Source organism: Engystomops pustulosus, chromosome 1 (genome assembly GCF_040894005.1).
Source record: "Engystomops pustulosus chromosome 1, aEngPut4.maternal, whole genome shotgun sequence".
Taxonomy (NCBI): domain Eukaryota; kingdom Metazoa; phylum Chordata; class Amphibia; order Anura; family Leptodactylidae; genus Engystomops; species Engystomops pustulosus.
Window position 1 is genome coordinate 11,170,377 of NC_092411.1, and position 27,845 is coordinate 11,198,221.

Consider the following 27,845-nt stretch of genomic DNA (forward strand, 5'->3'; position numbering starts at 1 on the left):
CTGTGTACACTCCCCGCACAGAGCTGTACAATGGTATTCAGCTCTTATGTCACTAATACTGAGACTGATTTATGTCTATCCCATATTATACCATTCTGCATTGTGCGGACAACATTGTATTCTTTGTAATAACACATACATGTAACTCAGAACTTTTTGTACAAAGAATATAAGTCATTGACTATTACTAATTATTGGAGATGGGATGGAACAGGTTTCCTCGTATGTAAACTGTATACTGCCTCCTATAATACTGCTATGTACTACCATATATAACTCCTATAATACTGCCCCTATGTACAAGAATATAACTCCTATAATACTGCCCCTATGTACAGGAATATAACTACTATAATACTGCCCCCTATGTACAAGAACATAACTACTATAATACTGCTCCCTATGTACAAGAATATAACTCCTATAATACTGCCCCTATGTACAGGAATATAACTACTATAATACTGCCCCCTATGTACAAGAATATAACTACTATAATACTGTTCCCTATGTACAAGAATATAACTACTATTATACTGCCCCCTATGTACAAGAATATAACTACTATAATACTGCCCCCTATGTACAGGAATATAACTACTATAATACTGCCCCCTATGTACAGGAATATAACTACTATAATACTGCCCCCTATGTACAAGAATATAACTACTATAATACTGCCCCCTATGTACAAGAGTATAACTACTATAATACTGTCCTCTATGTACAAGAATATAACTAATATAATACTGCCCCTATGTACAGGAATATAACTACTATAATACTACCCCTATGTACAAGAATATAACTACTATAATACTGCCCCCTATGTACAGGAATACAACTACTATAATACTGCCCCCTATGTACAAGAATATAACTACTATAATACTGCTCCTATGTACAAGAATATAACTACTATAATACTGCCCCCTATGTACAAGAATATAACTACTATAATACTGCCTCCTATGTACAGGAATATAACTACTATAATACTGTCCTCTATGTACAAGAATATAACTAATATAATACTGCCCCTATGTACAGGAATATAACTACTATAATACTACCCACTATGTACAGGAATATAACTACTATAATACTGTTCCCTATGTACAAGAATATAACTACTATAACACTGCCCCCTATGTACAGGAATATAACTACTATAATACTGTCCCCTATGTACAAGAATATAACTACTATAATACTGCCCCCTATGTACAAGAATATAACTACTATAATACTGCCCCCTATGTACAGGAATATAACTACTATAATACTGCCCCCTATGTACAAGAATATAACTACTATAATACTGCTCCCTATGTACAAGAATATAACTACTATAATACTGCTCCCTATGTACAGGAATATAACTACTATAATACTGCTCCTATGTACAGGAATATAACTACTATAATACTGCCCCCTATGTACAAGAATATAACTACTATAATACTGCCCCCTATGTACAAGAATATAACTACTATAATACTGCCCCCTATGTACAGGAATATAACTACTATAATACTGCCCCCTATGTACAGGAATATAACTACTATAATACTGCCCCCTATGTACAGGAATATAACTACTATAATACTGCCCCCTATGCACAAGAATATAACTACTATAACCCCCTATGTACAGGAATATAACTACTATAATACTGCCCCCTATGTACAGGAATATAACTACTATAATACTGCCCCTATGTACAGGAATATAACTACTATAATACTGCCCCCTATGTACAGGAATATAACTACTATAATACTGCCCCCTATGTACAAGAATATAACTACTATAATACTGCCCCCTACGTACAAGAATATAACTATTATAATACTGTCCCCTATGTACAGGAATATAACTACTATAATACTGCCCCTATGTACAGGAATATAACTACTATAATACTGCCCCCTATGTACAAGAATATAACTACTATAATAAAGCCTCCTATGTACAAGAATATAACTACTATAATACTCTCCTGTATGTGGAGGGATAGTAGTTATACGCTGAGGACTGCTCATAGTTTCCTGGCCTGTGTTATTGGCAGCAGGTGGTAGCTGTGGCTCGGCGGCGGGCACACCCCAATCTGAGTAGTTACCACTTTGTTTAGGAATGAATCCCATGTCCTGTCTGTGATCGCGGTCGCTCTGCGCACTTTAGTTCTGACGTTCACTCAACAAATCGCTCTGCTTTACCTCTAATAAATTCCTCCTAATCCCTCTGGGCAGTCGGCGGCAGAGATGCCCATGGGCCCTGGTTATATACTGGTCATGTACATTACTGCAGCTGTTATTGGGTGACGACCACCACAAAGGTTAAAGGTTGTCTGACCTTATTAGTGTATATGGGCGTATGAAATGGATTTCCCCTACTCCGGACCCCCAGCTAGAAATCAGGATGGAGAGTCTTAGACCCTGTAGATCCATGTACCCGCAGCCCCCTGTTACTTTCCACTACAGACGACTCCTGTAACCCCAGCTTGAGGTTCCCTTTAAATGATGACATTGTATGTTGCAGTCACTGTTGATACATTTGATGTGTGTTACATTGTATTTTCTAGGCATGTCCTGTAGAAGCTGAGAGAAGTGTCGCTGAGCCCCGTCATGGAGTAAACCTGCCCATCGCATCACCATTCAGTGTCTGGGATAAAGGTGAGAGCCGCCTATGGATCAGTCGCTGTAGCGTCTTGTGCTCTGTGTACTGCCATTGTGTGTATATACTGCCCAGTATCTGTATACACTGTCCGTGATGCCCCATCCCCACCCATTGGACGGCACATGATACTTTCATCCATTGTTGTGTCCCATATAGATTGTGTCCTACAGGGGGCAGTGAACGTGTTACTTTGTAGTCCTTTTTGCAACAGTGTGTCCAGACATAGTATCCGTGGTGTAATCTTCTCTGCACAAATCCGTTGTAAACCTGTGTTAATAAGATATGTAGCGAGTGTTATGGCCGCTTTTTAGCCGCACCACCGCTTAACAGGGATCAGTCACATGTTATATGGTTTTATCCACAGGCAGTACGTTATAGAGCAGGAGGAGCTGAGCAGATTGTATATAGTATCTGCAAGCAGCTTGTTCTAGAGCAGGAGGAGCTCAGAAGATAATATATACTGTCCAATGTCTATAGCATATGTAATCCCTAACAAGAAAAGACATAGCAGTGTTCTTTTTAATTTTATTATTTTATTGCGTTGATGTGTGTTTGAGATAAGAACTCTTTTAACTAATGTCTCTTGGCTCTGTATAAAAGTATTCAAGGACTTCGCCCTGCATAAAGGTTACATCCAATTACTTTGATAGCAAAATTATTTTGTACTAAATTTAGGAGAGAGTATTTATTTTGTACTGATGCTTGTACTCAAGATTTTGCTTGTATATCATATATTTGGTACTGATCCCGAGTTACATCCAGTATTATACCCCAGAGCTGCACTCACTATTCTGCTGCTGGTGCAGTCACTGTGTACATACATGACATTACTTATCCTGTACTGATCCTGAGTTACATCCTGTATTATACCCCAGAGCTGCACTCACTATTCTGCTGCTGGTGCAGTCACTGTGTACATACATGACATTACTTATCCTGTACTGATCCTGAGTTACATCCTGTATTATACCCCAGAGCTGCACTCACTATTCTGCTGCTGGTGCAGTCACTATGTACATACATGACATTACTTATCCTGTACTGATCCTGAGTTACATCCAGTATTATACCCCAGAGCTGCACTCACTATTCTGCTGCTGGTGCAGTCACTGTGTACATACATGACATTACTTATCCTGTACTGATCCTGAGTTACATCCTGTATTATACTCCAGAGCTGCACTCACTATTCTGCTGCTGGTGCAGTCACTGTGTACATACATGACATTACTTATCCTGTACTGATCCTGAGCTACATCCTGTATTATACCCCAGAGCTGCACTCACTATTCTGCTGGTGCAGTCACTGTGTACATACATGACATTACTTATCCTGTACTGATCCTGAGTTACATCCTGCATTATACTCCAGAGCTGCACTCACTATTCTGCTGCTGGTGCAGTCACTGTGTACAAACATGACATTACTTATCCTGTACTGATCCTGAGTTATATCCTGTATTATACCCCAGAGCTGCACTCACTATTCTGCTGCTGGTGCAGTCACTGTGTACATACATGACATTACTTATCCTGTACTGATCCTGAGTTACATCCTGTATTATACCCCAGAGCTGCACTCACTATTCTGCTGCTGGTGCAGTCACTGTGTACATACATGACATTACTTATCCTGTACTGATCCTGAGTTACATCCTGTATTATACTCCAGAGCTGCACTCACTATTCTGCTGCTGGTGCAGTCACTGTGTACATACATGACATTACTTATCATGTACTGATCCTGAGTTACATCCTGTATTATACTGCAGAGCTGCACTCACTATTCTGCTGCTGGTGCAGTCACTGTGTACATACATGACATTACTTATCCTGTACTGATCCTGAGTTACATCCTGTATTATACTCCAGAGCTGCACTCACTATTCTGCTGCTGGTGCAGTCACTGTGTACATACATGACATTACTTATCCTGTACTGATCCTGAGTTACATCCTGTATTATACCCCAGAGCTGCACTCACTATTCTGCTGCTGGTGCAGTCACTGTGTACATACATGACATTACTTATCCTGTACTGATCCTGAGTTACATCCTGTATTATACTCCAGAGCTGCACTCACTATTCTGCTGCTGGTGCAGTCACTGTGTACATACATGACATTACTTATCCTGTACTGATCCTGAGTTACATCCTGTATTATACTCCAGAGCTGCACTCACTATTCTGCTGCTGGTGCAGTCACTGTGTACATACATGACATTACTTATCCTGTACTGATCCTGAGTTACATCCTGTATTATACTCCAGAGCTGCACTCACTATTCTGCTGCTGGTGCAGTCACTGTGTACATACATGACATTACTTATCCTGTACTGATCCTGAGTTACATCCTGTATTATACTCCAGAGCTGCACTCACTATTCTGCTGCTGGTGCAGTCACTGTGTACATACATGACATTACTTATTCTTCTATATCTTCCCTCATGCAGTGTACAGTAGTGATGGAGAACTCCTCTGTGGCCTCGGCCTCCTCAGAAGCGGGCAGCAGTCGTTCCCAGGAGATAGAAGAGTTGGAACGGTTTATTGATAGTTACGTCCTGGAGTATCAGGTTCAGGGGCTGCTGACTGACAAGACCGAGGGCGATGGAGAGAGCGACAAAACACCTTCTAATTTTTCCCAGGTGAGATGTAAAGCAGAATCATGGTGGTACAGATCGCCAGTATTATTATTATTATTATTATTATATCCTTTTGTATTAGGTTACTGACCCTCTAAGCCATAATCGCCCAGTGGGGCAGCCCAAGGGTTTACACTCCGGTCCCCTCTATAGCATATGTTGTGTAGAGGAGACATGGCTGCGGAGGAGGATGATGAGACTTGTCCTCCTCCCCTTTGCCTATGATGAGTGGGGTCCTGCCTGGACTCTCCGGCTGTAAACAATGACTCTGCGCTCTCGTAAAAACTTCAATGACAGGAGCTTGCCCTGTAAGTAGAAGAGATAACGCTTAGTCCTTCAAGTAGGCGACTGACCTCGCCCCGCTCTGCGCTGCAGCCTCCCCCTCCCCCCTCTCTGCGGTCCTGTGACATGCTATTGGTATATTGATCCGGTAGATTGTGTACGTTGCATGAACATCTCTCTGCGGACGTCCCCTCTGGGAATAGCGCAGCTGTGATATATATGGTAAGAGGGTTTTGGGGTAGGGGCCCATGGGTGGAACACCCTGTGTGCTATCATCAAGGGGTATGAAGTATTTTACATATTTTGAAACCTGCTTCAGAAACTTTGTAACTATTGATATATTTATATTATGTATCATATCAAAATCGGCAACTTTGTACATATTGATGTATTGTGTCTCCGTGGTAACAGACTACATACCTTCTCCTTGTAGTCTGATTTTGCAGTCATGTTATTTGCCTCTGATAATCCACAGATAGTAAATTTTTGCAATTCCTCATGTGACCTGTATGAATTGTATATATGTGTTCTGATATCACTGATTGCATTACTTGTGTGTATATAGTACAAATATGTTACTATATTTCTGATCACATGACCTATATACATTGTGACTGTGTCCTAATATCGCTCATCATGTGACCTCTATACATTGGATATATGTGCTCTGATAAGGCAGGTCACATCACCCTTATTCATTGTATATGTGTGTCCTGATCATATGACCTCTATACATTATATGAAACTGATATCACTGATCATGTGACCTGTATACATTGTGTATGTGTCCTGATTTCACTGATCATGGGAACTCTATACAGTGTTTGTATTTTTTGATATCTTTTTGACCTGTATACATTGCATATATGTGCCCTCATAAGGCAGGTCACATGACCCGTATACATTGTACATTTGTGTTTTGATCATGTGACCTGTATACATTGTATAAATCTGATATCACTGATCATGTAACCTGTATACATTGTGTATGTGTCCTAATATCAATCATCATGTGACCTGTATACAATGTGTATGTGTCCTGATATCACTGATCATGTGACCTGTATACATTGTATAAATCTGATATCACTCATCATGTGACCTGTATACATTGTATAAATCTGATATCACTCATCATGTGACCTGTATACATTGTATAAATCTGATATCACTCATCATGTGACCTGTATACATTGTATAAATCTGATATCACTCATCATGTGACCTGTATACATTGTATCCATCTGATATCACTCATCATGTGACCTGTATACATTGTATCCATCTGATATCACTCATCATGTGACCTGTATACATTGTATAAATCTGATATCACTCATCATGTGACCTGTATACATTGTATAAATCTGATATCACTCATCATGTGACCTGTATACATTGTATAAATCTGATATCACTCATCATGTGACCTGTATACATTGTATCCATCTGATATCACTCATCATGTGACCTGTATACATTGTATCCATCTGATATCACTCATCATGTGACCTGTATACATTGTATCCATCTGATATCACTCATCATGTGACCTGTATACATTGTATCCATCTGATCATGTTATTTTATTACTCAGTGGACAGTAGAATGTAATGAACAATTGGATGTAAACAGGACGTCACCGAAAAAGAGATCTCCTACCAACAACCACAACCAGGTACAGAGAATCCCCTATTATATGATATACAATTTCCATCCCTCTTTTATTCCTCTGGGAAATTTACAATTATACTGACACTTGCAATTACCATTCCTATAAAAACCCTATACGTGGGCACTGACTAGACCTACATAAACTATAGGGGACACTCCTCATTATAGGGATGTTTTGATTATTTCACAAGATGGGGGGTAATTTGCTGACCACTGGGGGACCCCCACCAATTTCATGAATAGGGTTCTTTCATACTAAGCCTCTGCATTATTTTATATAGGAGGTAGCGGAGTGCACGCTCCATAGAGAATGAATGGAGCAGCTGAACATGTCCACTAATCTAGGGATACAAGAACTTGCAATACCACAGACAACCTGTAGATTGGGGTGGCGCTGTTTTTGGCAAAATAAACTGTAAAAAAAAAAAACCTTTTTAAATGATAAATCCCCTTTAAGATTACCAGATGATCCAGATAAAGGTTTGGGGGAGAAGCCCATGTACATGGTAAGGGGAGTCCTAAACCCGGACCTTTAAGCCTTATCCTTTCTCCGTTATCCCTCCACACTGTGATCCTGGTCTTGTCTCTGTCGTGTGTATCCCCAGGAGGGGGCGCTACTCTTCCCCTGTAATTAGATATTAATTAAACATCAGCATTGTGAAGAACTATCCTGGCAGATAAGTAAAGGGATTATATCATCTGTAGAGGAAACCTCCGGCCCGAGCTCCTTAATGGGAAGATTCGTGTAGAGGCGTCGGGGGAGCTGTAAAGGAGGACTCCATTTAATTGAGAAAAGTGCAAAAGAAATTAGTCTTTTATTCAATTTTTAGCCAATTACTGTAGATCTACGGGTATTTTTCAGTAGTGAAGGTCCAGTATTATCAAAATACCTCATCTATGATCCATGTGATATTGAAGTGGATGAGTGACCATAGAGTACTGCAGACAGTGTCAGGTCTTGTCCCTGGAGGGATGTGTAATCAGACTTTTGTGTGTGTTGTTAGTAACAGCAGGACTGTGAAATATGGTTTTTATATTTCAGGGTTGTTGCTTCTCCAAGCACATTGGGGGGGGGGGGGTCCTCACACAGCTGTGCTCTCTGCAGACAGTGATATGTATTGTCCCTGGAGAGATGTGTAATCAGACCTTTGTGTATGTTAGAAGCAACAGGACTGTGGATTTATATTCCAGGATTGTAGCTTCTCCTAAGGACATTTTAGAGCTGTCAAAATTTTCCCTGCCATGGCACAGCTATAATCCACTGCATGGTTTGTCCGTCCTCCATGATTTACACTGCAGCCCTGCCTGTTTTTTCCATACTTTTATTACTATTTTGGTCAAAAAATGTGTCATATTCCAGCGGGGATCCTGACAGGGAGGGAGGATATCTGTGCTCAGTGGTGGGGCCTGTATGTGCTGATCAGCCCCAGAGTCAACATCTGCAAAGAGTTTATATGTTCTCTCCGTGTTTGCGTGGGTTTCCTCCGGGTCCTCCAGTTTCCTCCCACACTCCAAAACATACTGGTGGGGACAGGGAAAGATTTGGGAAGCTCTGTGCAGCGCTGCGTAATCTGTGTGCGCTATATAAATAATGGAATTATTATTATTAAAACATTTACGGTCACTCCGTTAATTAATGCTGTAATTTAGAGCCAAGTCATTGGTGATCAGCATGAAAAGCCTGGTTTATTAAGGCCTATCCTCTAGGGCAGTGATGGCTAACCTATGGCACTGGTGCCAGAGGTGGCACTCAGAGCCCTTTCTGTGGGCACTCAGGCCATCACCAGAGATGACTCCAGGTATCTTCCTTCAGTCCCAGACAGCCCAGGACTTGCTGTGCACAGAGCTATATTATAGTGACAGCTCTACCTGGGACTATTTTCTGCTTTATTGGTGTCCTCAGGGGCTGGTATCACTGAAAACTGACAGAGAAGGGAGTATAAATCACAAATTAAATTTCTGTGTTGGCACTTTGCGATAAATAAGCGGGTCTTTGTTGTAGTTTGGGCACTCGGTCTCTAAAAGGTTTGCCATCACTGCTCTAGGGCCCTTAACGAGGCTGCATCCAATAGAAGGTATGTGGGTTTTCAGCAGGGGTATAGCTCCCCCTAGTGTCAGCAAGTCATTACTACAACAAAGTGTTAGGGATATTCAGTTAATACCACCGCTTGCTGTAGGTAATTCCAGTCCCATATACAGTCTGTATACATACAGAGGACTCTGCTGTTCGATTCTGCCTATTTAGACGCTGTCATTGTCTTTTTCTTCTAGAACGGTAATAAGGATGGCGCCCTCGACATGCTCGGCACGGAAATTTGGGCAGCGAGCACGTTTGATTCTATAAGGTAAGTTTTGAGGCTACCATGGTATAAACTTGCCAATTAAAGTAAAGGGTGTAAAAAAATATCTGTGTAAGAAGTGTTAAATATTTACATTAACCCTTTAACGACTGCCGTACAGCTATACAATGCATATGCTTATGTACAGCTATGCATATCCTTATTGTGCAAACCCCATGGTGATGGCCCATGTATAGATGGCATGGTGCTCCCTGTAAACAAAACTGGTGCACTTATAGTTTGGATCTATATGATGTACCTAGATGTTTAATTTCCAGTGTGTGCTACACTGAAATTACTAATCGGTCAGAGCTGGCACCAATCGCTGTTGTTAACCCGGTAAATGCAGTGGGTGCTGCAACTTTGGTGGGGGTCCATCACTACCTGTGACGTCATTGGGGAGTGAAGTTCTGCCACCATGAAAACCTGGCGTCCTTACAGGACTATTGGGCCTTTGGATTCTGAAGTTCTGTTATAGTGTGCCGCTGCACACTGTAACAGAACATGAGCAAAAACAGTGCGTACTGCAATACAGTTCCACTGCAGTACATGGTAAGAGCAATCAGACCCCCTAGGGTTAAAATACTCTAGGGAGGGGTTTATAAATACAGAAAAAACATTAAAATGTTTAAAAATAAAGTAAATAAATAACTCAAAATTTTTCAAAGATTTTTTGCAAATCATAAAATTGGAATAAAAAAAAATCATCTAAAGGTTGTACTTTTTTATTTTTTATTTATTTTTTTTTAAATCTAGTAAAACCTAATAAATGATATAACTTTGCTATCTCCGTATTTGTACCGACCCAAAGAATAGAGGGCAGGTGTCATTTGGAGCATCTGTAAAAAAACAAAAAAGAAAAAAAAAAAGGCTTGACGGGTGCTAAATACTTTACAATAGACAGAACCAAGAGTAGAAGATTCTGCTCCATTCAAGGGAATAAGACGGGAGCTGCCGATTATCTGTGTCCAAATCAATGACTTCTGTTTCTGAATGTTTTTCCTCTCTTTCAGTGGAGCAACATGGGACTTGCAGCCGGAAAAACTGGACTTTACCCAATTTCATCGGAAGCTCCGCAACCCCCCTAAGCATCCCCTCCCCCAGATAGACAGAGAAGGGTAAGTCCCATCTCTGTTACCTACAACCAACGTGAGGTTCACCTCCTGCATCTTCAGTGGCTCCAGCTGGTGATTTCTCCTCCTCCATGCTTTACACTGAAGCTTCACTCTTAAGGTTTAGCTCCGGCTGATATCATTGTGTTGGCTCCATTATATTCATGCGATAATTATCAGGTCCCCTTACGGACTCTGCGCTTTTACTTGTTGCCACCTTTAGAATTTTTTATTCCAGTTTTTGGAGTATTTCTAGATTTTGTTATCTTATAACCATTCTCTATCTTATTGTATGTTTCCTTTTTAGGTTTGGTAAAGGAAAATGTGAAGATGGAGGCGATGAGATCAACCTGAATGACATCGAGAAAGTCCTTCCCACCTGGCAGGTAAGATGGATGGAATATACTTAAAGGGGTATTCCAGCCCAAAGCTAATAATGACCTATCAAAGTGAACGTAGAATGTTGTTGCACCTATCTATTACTCATAGATCCAGGCACTGTGACTGTGGTAACCTTCTTATATGTGTTATCCAAGGTCTCCATCCTTCTAATATCTACTTACAAAATTATGCTAATGAGTCTTGGGGGGGGGGGGTGGCACCAGAGCCTCTCCGTGCTGTACCTCCACAGACTGTTACACTGTGTCACCTCCCCCCTCCCTTTGCCTTCTGTAATTTCACACAGTGGGAGTGGGAAGTGCTCCTGCACAGTGGAACAGCCTGGGAAGCTACAGCATGGAGGAGCTCTGGTAACGCCTCCAGAGCCCTTCAGGCTCATTAACATCCTTATAAAAGTTGATTTTAGAAGGAAGGAGGCCATGGATAACAAATATATGAAGATTACCACAGTCCCGGCGCCTGGATCAATGAGTAATGTCCCTGGATTTTGATTGCTGATTTCTTCTAAGACCTATCCATTTATAGCGATGGCCTAGTTGTCATAGAAAATCCATAAGAGATCCCCAAATCTAAAGGGGAATGTCCAGGGGTGGGTAAATATTGCTTCTTTCTACCTTTAAATCGCTTCTTCTCTGACCATAAGTTGTACTGCAGCTAAGCTCCATTCATCACTATACAGCTGAGCTGCAATACCGGCACAGACCATAGGCAGGTGTGGCGCTGTTTTTGGAAAAAAGCGCTCATGAATACAGATAACCCTGTTAGATGAGACCTTGAACAATGATCTGATATCTCTATAGATCACTACTTGTATTCTCTATGAAACCGTAATCCTGGAGCATCGTTTCTTACAACACAGTCGTGTGTTATCCCTCAGTTATTCCTCCTGGACAATCTGATCAGCGATATACATAATGTTTATGTACCCTTTATTCTTAGCGGCTGACCTGTTTTGCATACTAGTCGAGCAGCAGGCTTGATGGTTGTTTTTTGTTTTTTCTGTATAACTTAAAGGGAACCTGTCATCAGCAGTTGGCCTAATAAATTGATAACAGGAATACTGTCAAGGTGCGTAACACCTTCTAGTTATTGTTTTCTTTCATGTCCCAGTGCGGTATCATCTGGGAAATCAATCAACTTTGAAGTGAGGTGTAAATTGGTTGTATAAAGTCAAGGAGGCGGAGAGCTCAACACTGAAGTCAAGGTGGGAGCTCTGATCGCCTCCTGTTCTGTGATTGACATCATGCATTGGACCTCAGGAGATGTGGTTAGTGATGTGTCTGGATGCAGAACCATTAATTACAGTGAACGGGACTTGTTGAGGAAGAGAGAGCTTGACTTCAGTGTTAAAATCCTCCGCCTCCTTGACTTTATACAGTGACTTTTGCATCTTCAATGTAGATTTTCTGGATAAAGCCACCACACTGGGTCATGAAAGAAACATCATTTAGAAGGTGTTCAGCTGCTTGACAACGTTCTGGTAGTGGTATATTAGGTCAATGTCTGCTGTCAGGTTCCCTTTAATTTTCCCAGGTTAAAAAAAACATGGCTGCTTTCTTCCAAAATGACGCCACACCTGACCGTGGTTTTAGCGGGTATTGCAGCCCAATCTGTACAGAGATGAATGGAGCTTAGTTGCACTACCTATGGTCCGGACAGGCTGTTTTTGGGAAAAACCGGTCATGTTCCTGGACCTTCCTGCGACTCCCTTCTTTTTTTTTTTTAGCTTTTGTGTCTGTCATTGAGCGCCATCTGGTGGTTATTGAAAAAATTGTAAAAATTTTTATATCCTTTTTTTTTAAAATTTTTTTTTAAAATCTTCTAAAAAAAAAAAGTGGGTGGAGTTAATCCAAAGGATATTATATAATTAGCTTGGGTTACATGTTCCCTTTTAAGGGACTACGTTTCTGTGTTTTAATATATTTTAATCACAAAATGCACCAGGAAAACTACAAAAAAAGCAAAGTCCTCACATAAAGTCACTGAGCCCTGCAGTGTTTTGGGGGGCTTATCGGCTGGTAGGACGCACCCCACACACTTCTCGGCTCCTGTTATCCAGGTTCGGCTCCTGTCCTCGTTGCCTTCCAGCGGCTCTAATGATAGAAGAGGCCGCGTGTCTCTGTCATTTGCTGCAGACTATGGAGGAGGCGCAGGGTCCCTGCACCGGGCTCCCTGCGGGGTGTAATTAGTGGTGCGACGCCCCCTCTCATCAGCCTGGAATAGACCTGCACACAGAGGATTATAAGTCACTGCATTTAGCCTTGCTATGCACAGATCCACCACTAGTAGGCGCCATCATGTTGACCAGATTCATCAGACCCTAAATCTCATCCCTCTCATCGTCGTACATTTTCCATACTACTTGTGCAAGCGTCCGTCTACACTAGAATTTTGGAATTTTTGTTCACAAATCAGATCTATATGAATGAATAGTTTAGACTCCAATATGAGGAGCTGCAATGTAAGAGGAGATTGTGGTGTAATGGATATGCATGAAGCCCTTGTGGGGTGATTGTTGTCTGATCGCCCTCCTCCGTCACATGTCCGGGGTCCTGTTATCCGGGTGCGGCACCCGTTACATCTGAGAATGAAAAAACCTAAATCATGTCCCTCCAGCATCTGTAACTATAATAATCATTTCTATAGCGACAACATATTCCACAGCTTTACAAATCATAGGGGACACATATTACATTACAGAATAATAATAGTCATATGGAACAATAGGAGGGAGCCCTGATCACAAGAGCTTACAGTCTATGAGGATGAGGGGGTGACACAAGAGCTTACAGTCTATGAGGATGAGGGGGGACACAAGAGCGTACAGTCTATGAGGATGAGGGGGTGACACAAGAGCTTACAGTCTATGAGGATGAGGGGGTGACACAAGAGCTTACAGTCTATGAGGATGAGGGGGTGACACAAGAGCTTACAGTCTATGAGGATGAGGGGGGACACAAGAGCGTACAGTCTATGAGGATGAGGGGTGACACAAGAGCTTACAGTCTATGAGGATGAGGGGGTGACACAAGAGCTTACAGTCTATGAGGATGAGGGGGGGGGGACACAAGAGCTTACAGTCTATGAGGATGAGGGGTGACACAAGAGCTTACAGTCTATGAGGATGAGGGGTGACACAAGAGCTTACAGTCTATGAGGATGAGGGGGGGGGACACAAGAACTTACAGTCTATGAGGATGAGGGGGGGGGACACAAGAGCTTACAGTCTATGAGGATGAGGGGGGGACACAAGAGCTTACAGTCTATGAGGATGAGGGGGGGGGGACACAAGAGCTTACAGTCTATGAGGACGAGGGAGTGACACAAGAGCTTACAGTCTATGAGGATGAAGGGGGTGACACAATAGCTTACAGTCTATGAGGATGAGGGGGTGACACAAGAGCTTACAGTTTATGAGGATGAGTGGGTGACACAAGAGCTTACAGTCTATGAGGATGAGGGGGTGACACAAGAGCTTACAGTCTATGAGGATGAGGGGGGACACAAGAGCGTACAGTCTATGAGGATGAGGGGGGGACACAAGAGCTTACAGTCTATGAGGATGAGGGGGGACACAAGAGCGTACAGTCTATGAGGATGAGGGGGGGACACAAGAGCTTACAGTCTATGAGGATGAGGGGGGACACAAGAGCTTACAGTCTATGAGGATGAGGAGGTGACACAAGAGCTTACAGTCTATGAGGATGAGGGGGTGACACAAGAGCTTACAGTCTATGAGGATGAGGGGGGACACAAGAGCTTACAGTCTATGAGAATGAGGGGTGACACAAGAGCTTACAGTCTGAGAATGAGGGGGTGACACAGGAACTTAGTGAGGAGGAGGGGGGGTGACAAGAGGTAGCGATTGTAGCAGCCACCATGGTTGAATGAGTACAGAAAAAAAGCATCACAATCGATGGAGCAGGAGAATATAAAATAAATATTAAAAAAGAATCTAAATAATATAGAGATAAAAAGAATCTAAATAATACAGAGATAAAAAAAAATCTAAATAATAGAGATAAAAAAAAAATCTAAATAATACAGAGATTAAAAAAAAATCTAAATAATACAGAGATTAAAAAAAAAATCTAAATAATACAGAGATAAAAAAAAATCTAAATAATACAGAGATAAAAAATCTTAATAATAGATAAAAAAAATCTTAATAATACAGAGATAAAAAAAATCTAAATAATACAGAGATAAAAAAAATCTAAATACAGAGATAAAAAAAATCTAAATAATACACAGATAAAAAAAAATCTAAATAATACACAGATAAAAAAAAATCTAAATAATACACAGATAAAAAAAAGAAATACAAAAAAAAGTTAGTGTATCAATAAATTCACATATACAAATAGATGTTCTAATTTTCAGACCTCTGTGATGAGGGACCTTGCTGAAGGAATATTTAGCTTGGCAGGAAGACTTAAAAATGCTCTGCTCTTTAAAGGGTTAAATAAAGAAGCAAAGAAAATATTTAAAGGGGGAGAAAAAAAAATTCTGATCTGTCTGCAAAGTGTCATGTTGCAGTTTCCATGCTGGACACTGGGAGGCGCCAGGGTACCGCGCAGGGATGCGGCTGGTGTGAAGCGGTGAATTCTGCGCAGAGGAAGCGGCAGAGTTCTGTAATCTCACATTTTCCACGTTGCAAGCGCCACTATTTTTGGCTCGTAACAGCAAAGCTACATCTACACTGTAAACAGAGTTCAAGTGTCCGAACAACAAGCGTCCCGAGCCAGAAGGCTGCAGACATCTTGGCACCAAGCGCTGCGCGGGTATTGTCCCAGGGATCGTATGATCCCTCAGAAGTCACAACCAGTTCTGTTATGACCCGGCCATCAAGTGATGATGGCGCTGGAGGGTCTCCTGTATCACAACGTGACCCGGTGACCACCGTCTCTATTCTAGACTTTTCGGAGAACCCTTAAAGGGAACCTGTCAGCAGGTGTGACTATGTGAGAATGGATTTATATTCCAAAATTACAGCATCTCCAAGTGCACCAGGGACGTGTCCTCACATGGTTATTAGAGACGCCATAGTACTACCCAACTTTCCTTGGCTCCTGCATGGTAAATCGGTCTATAAAAAGAGGTTGCGTCACTTAGAACCTATAGGTATGGTCCCTAGAGACCTTTGTGTATGTAAGTAGCAGCAGGACTGTGAAATATGAATTTGCATTCCAAGATTGTAGCTTTTCCAAGCACACTGGGGACATGTCCTCACACTGCTGTGCTCTCTGCAGACAGTCTTGGGTGTTGTCTCTGAAGTGGTGATACTTTTTAGTATCTTCTTAGTAGCAGAAGAAGATGCTTGTAACTTTTCCAAGTGCACTAGGGACATATCCTCACACAGCTGTGCTCTCGGTTCTCCGCATCAATCATTACATATTGTTCCTGGAGAGATGTGTAATCATTCCTTTGTGTATGTTCTTAGTAGCAGCAGAACTGTGAAAGGTGTATTTATTTTCTAGGATTGGTGGATGTCCTCACACTGCTGTGCTACTGTTTTAAACTGTTGCACAGTTTTTGTCGAAGAAGCTGTTTAGCATTTCACTGCAGCGAGCTAGGAGCACAGTCCTGCATCCAATAATTGCAAAGATATGATTACATATCTCTCCAGGGACAATACCAACACTGGCTGCAGAGAGCACAGCAGTGTGAGGACTAAGAACATACACAAAGGAATGATTACACATCTCTCCAGAAACCATATGTAATGATTGATGCTGAGAACCGAGAGCACAGCTGTGTGAGGATATGTCCCTAGTGCACTTGGAAAAGTTACAAGCATCTTGTTTTGCTACTAAGATGTTACACAAAAGTATCAGCACTTCAGAGACAACACCCAAGACTGTCTGCAGAGAGCACAGCAGTGTCATCTTGGAATGTAAATTCATATTTCACAGTCCTGCTGCTACTAACAACATACACCAAGGTCTCTAGGGACCATACCTATAGATTCTAAGTGATGTAACTTCTTTTTATAGACTGCTTTACCATGCAGGAGCAAGGGAAAGTTGGGTAATACTATGGGCAGCACTGTGGCTCAGTGGGTAGCACTTCTGCCTTGCAGTGCTGGGGACCTGGGTTCAAGTCCCACTCAGGTCAACATCTTCAAAGAGTTTGTATGTTCTCTCTGTGTTTGCGTGGGTTTCCTCTGGGTCCTCCGGTTTCCTCCCACACTCCAAAACATACTGTTAGGTTGATTAGATTGCCAAGCTTTGTGCAGGGCTGCGTAAATCTGTAGGAGCTATATAAATAAAGAATTATTATTATTATGGCGGCTCTAGTAAACATGTTGCTCGTCACCCAGCTTTCCCAGGAACTGTATCAATCTTTAATATGTAACATCCGGAAGTGACTGTAGGAATACTAGAGAAGAAGATGAAATGTAACTTTTCTCTACATACATTTTGAATGTTCTTGATGGCAAAAATGTAACAAGTTAAAGAAACAAAAACGTTCAGTAATTTTTTTTATTTTTCCTGTGGGCAAAGAGTAAAGATTTTTTTTCATGACTCTTCTTTTTGGTAAGTGAGGTGTAAATATTCCGGATGTATTTCTTGAAGACTGCGGCTCTTGTTTGGTGAAGGTTCATCCAGGCTCCTGTTGTAAGATCAACATTACAGACCTAAGATGACCCCATGAAGAGGTCTGAGGAGGGAGCCCAGGAAAATCCGAGAACTGACAGGCCCCATGGATTTCTCTCCAGGAATCGGAGCGAGAGAGCGGATGCGGTGACTCCACTCCGTAAAGAAGTCAAAATATTCTAGGCTTCTTTGTGTGTTTTGTGGGGGATACAATATACAGCTGCAAATGTACTTAAAGGGGGATTCCAGGCTAGAATATGTCCTCTAGTCAACACCACAGATCTTCTGTTCACAGGAAGCAGACAGCGCCAGTCAATGTGTAGTGGTCAGACCAAGTTACTGCAGCTTAACTTCCATTCATTTAAAGGAGCAGTGGAGGCAAAGCTGATTGATTGATTGAATTATACCTTGTGCAGGGGCTGCTCCATGTATTATTCAAAGAATAAGCTTTGGCTGGACCATTCCTTTAAATGGCATCTGATATGCAGTGACTCATTTCAGCCACTAAACGCAGAATGTCGCTATCCGCTTTAATAATAATAATAACAACTGGTAACCACGAGTGCATACCACTATATGGGTATAATGATTATTTATATAGCGCACACAGATTACAAAGCATGTCAACGGGGGTTAACAATCTAAACAACCTACCAGTATGTTTTGGGGTGTGGGAGGAAACCGGAGGACCCAGAGGAAACCCACGCAAACACAGAGAGAACATACAAACTCTTTGCAGATGTTGACCTTGCTGGCATTCAAACCCCGGACCCCAGTGCTGCAAGGCTGTAGTGGTAACCACTTAGCCACCGTGCCGCCCTTATGTTGTTTATCTGCTGCTGGGAACAGCTTGTCCCTGGTGGGACAATAACTTCTTCCACACTTACCATTTCGCATAGTAAAAGCAATATGTTCTCCCTGGTGTTTTACTTAGTAGATGGAGTAATCCAGTTCTCTGCTGTGGTGTCAGCACCTCTGGTAGATCTGAGACCTGGTGGTCCGGCAGCAGCGGTGGTGACCCCTGAGTGACATGTATTGTCAGCAGACAGGAAACTCTTCTCCAAACCTTCACTTCACTACACTCCAGCCGATCAGACAGCACAGAGGACCTGCTCACCATGAAACTGCATCAATGGCAAACTCATTGTTTTCACAACTTGCCCCCTATGTATAAGAATATAACTACTATAATACTGCCCCCTATGTACAGGAATATAACTACTATAATACTGCCCCCTATGTACAAGAATATAACTACTATAATACTGCCCCTATGTACAAGAATATAACTACTATAATACTGCCCCCTATGTACAAGAATATAACTACTATAATACTGCCCCTTATGTACAGGAATATAACTACTATAATACTGCCCCCTATGTACAGGAATATAACTACTATAATACTGCCCCCTATGTACAGGAATATAACTACTATAATACTGCCCCTTATGTACAGGAATATAACTACTATAATACTGCCCCTTATGTACAGGAATATAACTACTATATTACTGCCCCTATGTACAAGAATATAACTACTATAATACTGCCCCCTATGTACAGGAACATAACTGCTATAATACTGCCCCCTATGTACAGGAATATAACTGCTATAATACTGCCCCCTATGTACAGGAATATAACTACTATAATACTGTCCCCTATGTACAAGAATATAACTACTATAATACTGGCCCCTATGTACAGGAATATAACTACTATAATACTGCCCCCTATGTACAGGAATATAACTACTATAATACTGCCCCCTATGTACAGGAATATAACTACTATAATACTGCCCCTATGTACAAGAATATAACTACTATAATACTGCCCCTATGTACAAGAATATAACTACTATAATACTGCCCCCTATGTACAGGAATATAACTACTATAATACTGCCCCCTATGTACAAGAATATAACTACTATAATACTGCCCCCTATGTACAGGAATATAACTACTATAATACTGCCCCCTATGTACAAGAATATAACTACTATAATACTGCCCCTATGTACAGGAATATAACTACTATAATACTGCCCCCTATGTACAAGAATATAACTACTATAATACTGCCCCCGATGTACAAGAATATAACTACTATAATACTGCCCCCGATGTACAAGAATATAACTACTATAATACTGCCCCCGATGTACAAGAATATAACTACTATAATACTGCCCCCGATGTACAGGAATATAACTACTATAATACTGCCCCCTATGTACAGGAATATAACTACTATAATACTGCCCCCTATGTACAGGAATATAACTACTATAATACTGCCCCCTATGTACAGGAATATAACTACTATAATACTGCCCCCTATGTACAGGAATATAACTACTATAATACTGCTCCCTATGTACAAGAATATAACTACTATAATACTGCCCCCTATGTACAAGAATATAACTACTATAATACTGCCCCCGATGTACAAGAATATAACTACTATAATACTGCCCCCGATGTACAAGAATATAACTACTATAATACTGTGCCCTATGTACAAGAATATAACTACTATAATACTGCCCCCGATGTACAAGAATATAACTACTATAATACTGCCCCCTATGTACAGGAATATAACTACTATAACACTGCCCCCTATGTACTAGAATATAACTACTATAACACTGCCCCCTATGTACAGGAATATAACTACTATAACACTGCCCCCTATGTACTAGAATATAACTACTATAACACTGCCCCCTATGTACTAGAATATAACTACTATAATACTGCCCCCTATGTACAGGAATATAACTACTATAATACTGCCCCCTATGTACAGGAATATAACTACTATAATACTGCCCCCTATGTACAGGAATATAACTACTATAATACTGCCCCCTATGTACAGGAATATAACTACTATAACACTGCCCCCTATGTACAGGAATATTACTACTATAACACTGCTCCCTATGTACAGGAATATAACTACTATAACACTGCTCCCTATGTACAAGAATATAACTACTATAATACTGCCCCCTATGTACAGGAATATAACTACTATAACACTGCCCCCTATGTACAGGAATATAACTACTATAACACTGCCCCCTATGTACAGGAATATAACTACTATAACACTGCCCCCTATGTACAGGAATATAACTACTATAACACTGCCCCCTATGTACAGGAATATAACTACTATAACACTGCCCCCTATGTACAGGAATATAACTACTATAATACTGCCTCCTATGTACAAGAATATAACTACTATAATACTGCCCCCTATGTACAGGAATATAACTACTATAATACTGCCCCCTATGTACAAGAATATAACTACTATAATACTGCCTCCTATGTACAAGAATATAACTACTATAATACTGCCCCCTATGTACAAGAATATAACTACTATAATACTGCCTCCTATGTACAAAAATATAACTACTATAATACTGCCCCCTATGTACAAGAATATAACTACTATAATACTGCCCCCTATGTACAAGAATATAACTACTATAATACTGCCCCCTATGTACAAGAATATAACTACTATAATACTGCCTCCTATGTACAAAAATATAACTACTATAATACTGCCCCCTATGTACAAGAATATAACTACTATAATACTGCCCCCTATGTACAAGAATATAACTACTATAATACTGCCCCATATGTATAAGAATATAACTACTATAATACTGCCTCCTATGTACAAGAATATAACTACTATAATACTGACCCTATGTACAAGAATATAACTACTATAATACTGCCCCCTATGTACAAGAATATAACTACTATAATACTGCCCCCTATGTACAGGAATATAACTACTATAATACTGCCCCCCTATGTACAGGAATATAACTACTATAATACTGCCCCCTATGTACAAGAATATAACTACTATAATACTGCCCCCTATGTACAAGAATATAACTACTATAATACTGCCCCCTATGTACAAGAATATAACTACTATAACACTGCCCCCTATGTACAAGAATATAACTACTATAACACTGCCCCCTATGTACAAGAATATAACTACTATAATACTGCCCCCTATGTACAAGAATATAACTACTATAACACTGCCCCCTATGTACAAGAATATAACTACTATAATACTGCCCCTATGTACAGGAATATAACTACTATAATACTGCCCCTATGACCACTATTGGATTGTAAATGCTATGTAATATTTATATATGTCAGGATGTGTTTTGTTCTTTGTACGTTTTATCTGTGAGTCTATATTCTGTCATCCGCTCGCCCTTTATTAATGGTACATTCCTGTGACCCCTCTTTCCGGCTGGTGCACAATCCTTCCCCATTCAAACTTTTAATTCTGTCTCCATTCACGAAAAAACAATTCCCCTTAATGTGTGTTATTGTTTCATTTTCCCAGACTGTCCCGCGCTCGTCCTCATTGACGAGGCAGCTCCATATCTCCTTCATACTTCCCATTGTCGGTGGCGCCCGCACGCCCCCCATCCCCCCTCCCTTCTATGTTTGTGTCTATGGGAAATAAATCCTGAGTTGTATCTGTCCTGAGAACCCTTTATTTTTCCAATTGAATCAAACAATCCCGGCCCGAGCAGAGGAAATAATGCGGCGGAGCATTTCCTGCTTCTTGAGAGCACAAGGAAAGTCCTCGCAGTCCCCTCTCCGCATTTCCTCCCAACTTTATAAATAGTCACAATGTAAGAGACTCGGATTTCTCTGCACCGCCGGCTTCCTGTCTGCTGCCGCCAGGTAGAAGCTTCAGTGTAAAACGTGACCCAGTGAATGCAGGACTCCCTCATGGAAATCCGCATGGACGGCTCCTTGCATCATGTTTTGGTCAGTTGTTAAAGGGAACCTGTCATCAAGTTTTCCCTCCTTAACTCCCACCTCCTTCAGGGGATAACTTATTTTATGTAAAATCTCTTCCAAAGTCATGTGGAAATGAGCAGAGAAGAGTCATATTTTACCTGAAGTGAGTCAAGTTCAGAGGCTGCAGGGGGAGGGTCACTTTAGATGCCGCCATCTTCAGTTCCATTGACCTGGAAATAAGAATTGTATTAAAAATTCTAAGCGGAACTTTGTCTGTATTTCACATATGCAACTATGTAACTTTCTGTCTTTGGGTTCATTTCTGTAGCTCCCAGAGCTGCCAGCCTGGTGTGATCTAAAAGATGAGATTCACACCTATTTATTAACCTACCTATATCTCTGTATTCTGGTGCAATTTTAATGATGAGATTCTTATCTTTAAAGGAAATCTCCCATCACAATCCATCCTGATAAACCAGGGACATTACTCATAGATCCAGGCAGCGGGACTGTGGTATCTTCTTATATCTGTTATCCGTCGCCTCCTTCCTTCTAAAATCAATGTAAACTGGGGGAGACAGTGTAACAGTCTGTAAAGCCAAATCACAGATTGGCTAATTTTAAAACTTGATTTTAGAAGGAGGGAGGCCATGGATAACAGATATAAGCAGATACCACAGTCCTGGTGCCCGGATCTATGAGTAATGTCCCTGGTTTATCAGGTTTGATTGTGATAGATTTCCTTTAATATGACACCATCATGTTTCTAGGTGCTATAGAGCCAACAATAGTCATCTGAAATGACTCCCCGTTCAGCCTCTAAACTTGACTCCTCTCTGGTAAAATATGACTCTTCTCTGCTCATTTTCTCATGAACTCGGAGGACATTTTGGGTAAATGGTTGGGATTTGTCATAAAAGAGGGAAGTTGACCCCTTGATTGGAGTTGTATTTTAACCCTGAGGATGCTGTGACATCAAATAACTCTCGTTGGAGTCACAGATTGTCTTATTTTAGCATAATGAACCACTGCCCCTTCTCTCTTCAGAGCTTGGCCAGGACAGGGATGAATGTGTATGGAAAGGTGGTGAGGATGTAATGGATAATTGAAATCCAAGTGTATGTCCATCCTTAGATGGGAGCTCCTGTATTATACCCCCACGGATCAATCATCCTAATATAGAAGGAAGCACAGAGCACAGCAGTGTGAGGACACCCGCCCCCCCCCCCCCCCACCCAGTGCACCAGTGCATTTGAAAAGGCCACAATTCTGGAATATAATGTTATTATAATATATTAATGATTCTTCCCATTGCTGCTGTCGCCAGTTGTCTTTCAGCCTGAAGACGTTAATGGAGGTGATGCTGGGATTCCTCCTGTGTGTGTGTGTGTTATATATATATACTGGGGGGGAGGGGGTCCCCTCCAGCATATATATACTGGGGGGGAGGGGGTCCCCTCCAGCATATATATACTGGGGGGGAGGGGGTCCCCTCCAGCATATATATACTGGGGGGGAGGGGGTCCCCTCCAGCGTATAATACTGGGGGGGAGGGGGTCCCCTCCAGCGTATAATGCTGGGGGGGAGGGGGTCCCCTCCAGCGTATAATGCTGGGGGGGAGGGGGTCCCCTCCAGCGTATAATGCTGGGGGTGAGGGGGTCCCCTCCAGCGTATATTGCTGGGGGGGAGGGGGTCCCCTCCAGCGTATATTCTGTGCCTTTTATTGTGTTGCTGTACATGCTAAGAATTGTGTGAATATTTTCCCCAGCGTCCCCCTCCCCCCATTTCGTCGCCTCTTTCAGAATTCTGGAATTCCTGTCCACTTAAGATAATTTGCCAAGTTTGGAATTTTTTTTTTTTTGGGAACAATTAATAAAGGATCTGTGAAGCGCCTGTGTTGTGGTGTACGTGATGAGGCGCAGGTATTGGTGAATGACCCTCCGCTGCACGGTGCGACTTTTAGCCGGGGAGACAGCGCGTGGCGAGGAAGCTGGCCACAGGACTGGGAACAATACGGGGGTCAGCGGTGCGAGACTCCCTCGTACACCCTCTTCCTCCCATTGTCAGGACGCCGCGCAGGTCGCTGGTGTGAGAGAGTTCACTCAGCCTCTGCTCAGTGACAGGTGCCACAGTGTAGCCTCCTATTATTACACTTAAAGGGATAGTCCAGACACAACCTCCTGTCACCCATAGTGGGTGGAAGTTTCTGTATTACACATTGTAACAGATTCTCCTGCCCGTGGTCACTGTTACTCTGCTTTCTACAATCTATCCACTTGTGGATTCCATCTCCATGACAAAGTGTTGCTCCAGACGGATAGTATCCAGGTGCCCATATTCCCAGGAAGAATAACAGAGGAAGAGAACTGCACAGAGTCCTAAGTATAGAAGGTTCAGGGTTCAAATGGGTCTATGAGGAGTAGATGAATAGGTGGATAGCTACAAAGATATCACATTTGTAATAGATGCCTGGATATGGGATGGATATTTAAAAATTATGGGCTAGATATTGCATGAGTATTGGATAGATATTGCATACATATGAGATGGATTTTGTATATAAATACATTGCTATGTGGAGGGTGGGTGCTACGCGAAGGCTACTAGGTGGGATATATACGATAATATACACTCACCGGCCACTTTATTAGGTGCACCATGCTAGTAACGGGTTGGACCCCCTTTTGCCTTCAGAACTGCCTCAATTCTTCGTGGCATAGATACAACAAGGTGCTGGAAGCTCCTCAGAGATTTTGCTCCATATTGACATGATGGCATCACACAGTTGCCGCAGATTTGTCGGCTGCACATCCATGATGCGAATCTCCCGTTCCACCACATCCCAAAGATGCTCTATTGGATTGAGATCTGGTGACTGTGGAGGCCATTTGTGTCCAGTGACCTCATTGTCATGTTCAAGAAACCAGTCTGAGATGATTCCAGCTTTATGACCTGGCGCATTATCCTGCTGAAAGTAGCCATCAGATGTTACAGGGTACATTGTGCTCATAAAGGGATGGACATGGTCAGCAACAATACTCAGGTAGGCTGTGGCGTTGCAACGATGCTCAATTGGTACCAGGGGGCCCAAAGAGTGCCAAGAAAATATTCCCCACACCATGACACCACCACCACCAGCCTGACCCGCTGATACAAGGCAGGATGGATCCATGCTTTCATGTTGTTGACGCCAAATTCTGACCCTACCATCCGAATGTCGCAGCAGAAATCGAGACTCATCAGACCAGGAAACGTTTTTCCAATCTTCTACTGTCCAATTTCGATGAGCTTGTGCAAATTGTAGCCTCAGTTTCCTGTTCTTAGCTGAAAGGAGTGGCACCCGGTGTGGTCTTCTGCTGCTGTAGCCCATCTGCCTCAAAGTTGGACGTACTGTGTGTTCAGCGATGCTCTTCTGCCTACCTTGGTTGTAACGGGTGGCGATTTGAGTCACTGTTGCCTTTCTATCAGCTCGAACCAGTCTGCCCATTCTCCTCTGACCTCTGGCATCAACAAGGCATTTCCGCCCACAGAACTGCCGCTCACTGGATGTTTTTTCTTTTTCGGACCATTCTCTGTAAACCCTAGAGGTGGTTGTGCGTGAAAATCCCAGTAGATCAGCAGTTTCTGAAATACTCAGACCAGCCCTTCTGGCACCAACAACCATGCCACGTTCAAAGGCCACAAATCACCTTTCTTCCCCATACTGATGCTCGGGAGAACTGCAGGAGATTGTCTTGACCATGTCTACATGCCTAAATGCACTGACTTGCCGCCATGTGATTGGCTGATTAGAAATTAAGTGTTAACGAGCAGTTGGACAGGTGTACCTAATAAAGTGGCCGGTGAGTGTATATGTTATGTATACAATACAAATAATGAATACTTTATGATGGACGGATGATATTAGACGGATACATTGATATAAATATTAGAGCAAAGGTCGACTACAGGAACCAATGAGATAATTCTAGAACGATGTATCCAGGACACAGAGAACTGGATATAGATGGATTGCCTGACTCTTCAGTGGATCTCTGCCCTGGAGAAGCTTGGCAGCGGCTCCAGCGGTGGCCCGAAGAGTTAATGTATATGCAGCTGCAACCAATACAATCACAGCTCCACTTCCTCAATTACTCGCATCTTTCAGCTTTCTATTGCCAGGTTTCGGAAACATGACTCACTGTATGTATCGCTCCATGCAGATCTCCGCTCCTCCCCAAAATATGGAATCTTGTTGTCTGGAATTTTTATTGACCTATTTTTATTTGATTACATATTTATTTCCAATTTTTGTTTTTAAATTCTTTTCCTTTTCTTCATCAGGAGACTAATTTTACTCAAATTTACTATTCATGATCATGTTTAGCTTTTCTCTTCTACCAGTTCTTTCTCTCTATATATTTTCCCAATATTTCATATCATCTGTTCCTGTACGGACCAGGATGGGCAACAGAGCGTTCCCTGATTTTGTCACTGAGGTCACGGAGATGAAAACATTTCGGTTACCTCGCCCATTACAATTATAGGGAAATTTTTAAAGGACTACCAAATCACTTAAAGGGGTGGTCTTATTTGTAAAATTTGTTAATTACGAGGTGTTCTCTTGGATTCGGTGATCTTCTTGTAAATGGTATTCCATCAACATATGTAAAGTTTTCCTGCAGGTAAAATGTAACATTGCACAAAACTGGGTCCTGGAATTTATTCTAGTTGAAATGTAATTTTCCTTTTTTTGATGTATTGTAATATCCGGTCTATAATAGTGTTGTTTAAGGGCAGAAAAATAACCTTGTGGTTACAAACCTATGAGATTGTCAGGGCTCGGGGTCCGTGAGCCCACTGGACCACCGCGGGCGATGACACAAGCCGACACCTGGGACTGGAATCTAAGTGGCACCTGGTACACAAAGCAGGATGGTCTTGCCGCGGTGGGGTGTCACCAGGTCGTTCCACAGGTGCGACTAGGCCTGCGGTGGCAGCCAAGGTCGAGATACAGAATTGCTGGGCAGTCTTGTGGTCAGGGACAGGCAGATGGTCAAGACAGGCGGCAATGATGCAAGGCCGGGAACTGAGCAGGAGGTCAAGGCAGGCGGCCGAGGAGCATCGTCGTGGTCAGGTCCGAGGTGTCAACGGGAGATCAAAGAAGGCACAAGGAACACAGGAGGAAGCTTTCTCAGAGGCAAGTAGCACTAATATCCGGCGGAGGTTGATAGGAGGAAGCCGTCTTAAATGGAAAACCTGGAAGTGGCCAGCGCCAATCAGCGATGCGCTGGCCCTTTAAA

At 41.9% G+C, this 27,845-nt stretch overlaps 1 protein-coding gene across 3 annotated transcripts in view; it reads left to right on the plus strand.

The window, feature by feature from the left end:
* Positions 1 to 27,845, plus strand: part of CTIF (cap binding complex dependent translation initiation factor) — a 156,953-nt gene that overhangs the window by 15,616 nt on the left and 113,492 nt on the right. For all 3 annotated transcript variants that reach the window (XM_072133123.1, XM_072133117.1, XM_072133127.1), the window contains exons 2-7: positions 2,588 to 2,678; positions 5,139 to 5,330; positions 7,207 to 7,287; positions 9,555 to 9,628; positions 10,636 to 10,740; positions 11,042 to 11,120. In XM_072133123.1, coding sequence (XP_071989224.1) covers positions 5,151 to 5,330; positions 7,207 to 7,287; positions 9,555 to 9,628; positions 10,636 to 10,740; positions 11,042 to 11,120 — 519 coding nt within the window. In that variant the 5' untranslated portion in view covers positions 2,588 to 2,678; positions 5,139 to 5,150. The remainder of the gene's footprint in view (positions 1 to 2,587; positions 2,679 to 5,138; positions 5,331 to 7,206; positions 7,288 to 9,554; positions 9,629 to 10,635; positions 10,741 to 11,041; positions 11,121 to 27,845) is intronic.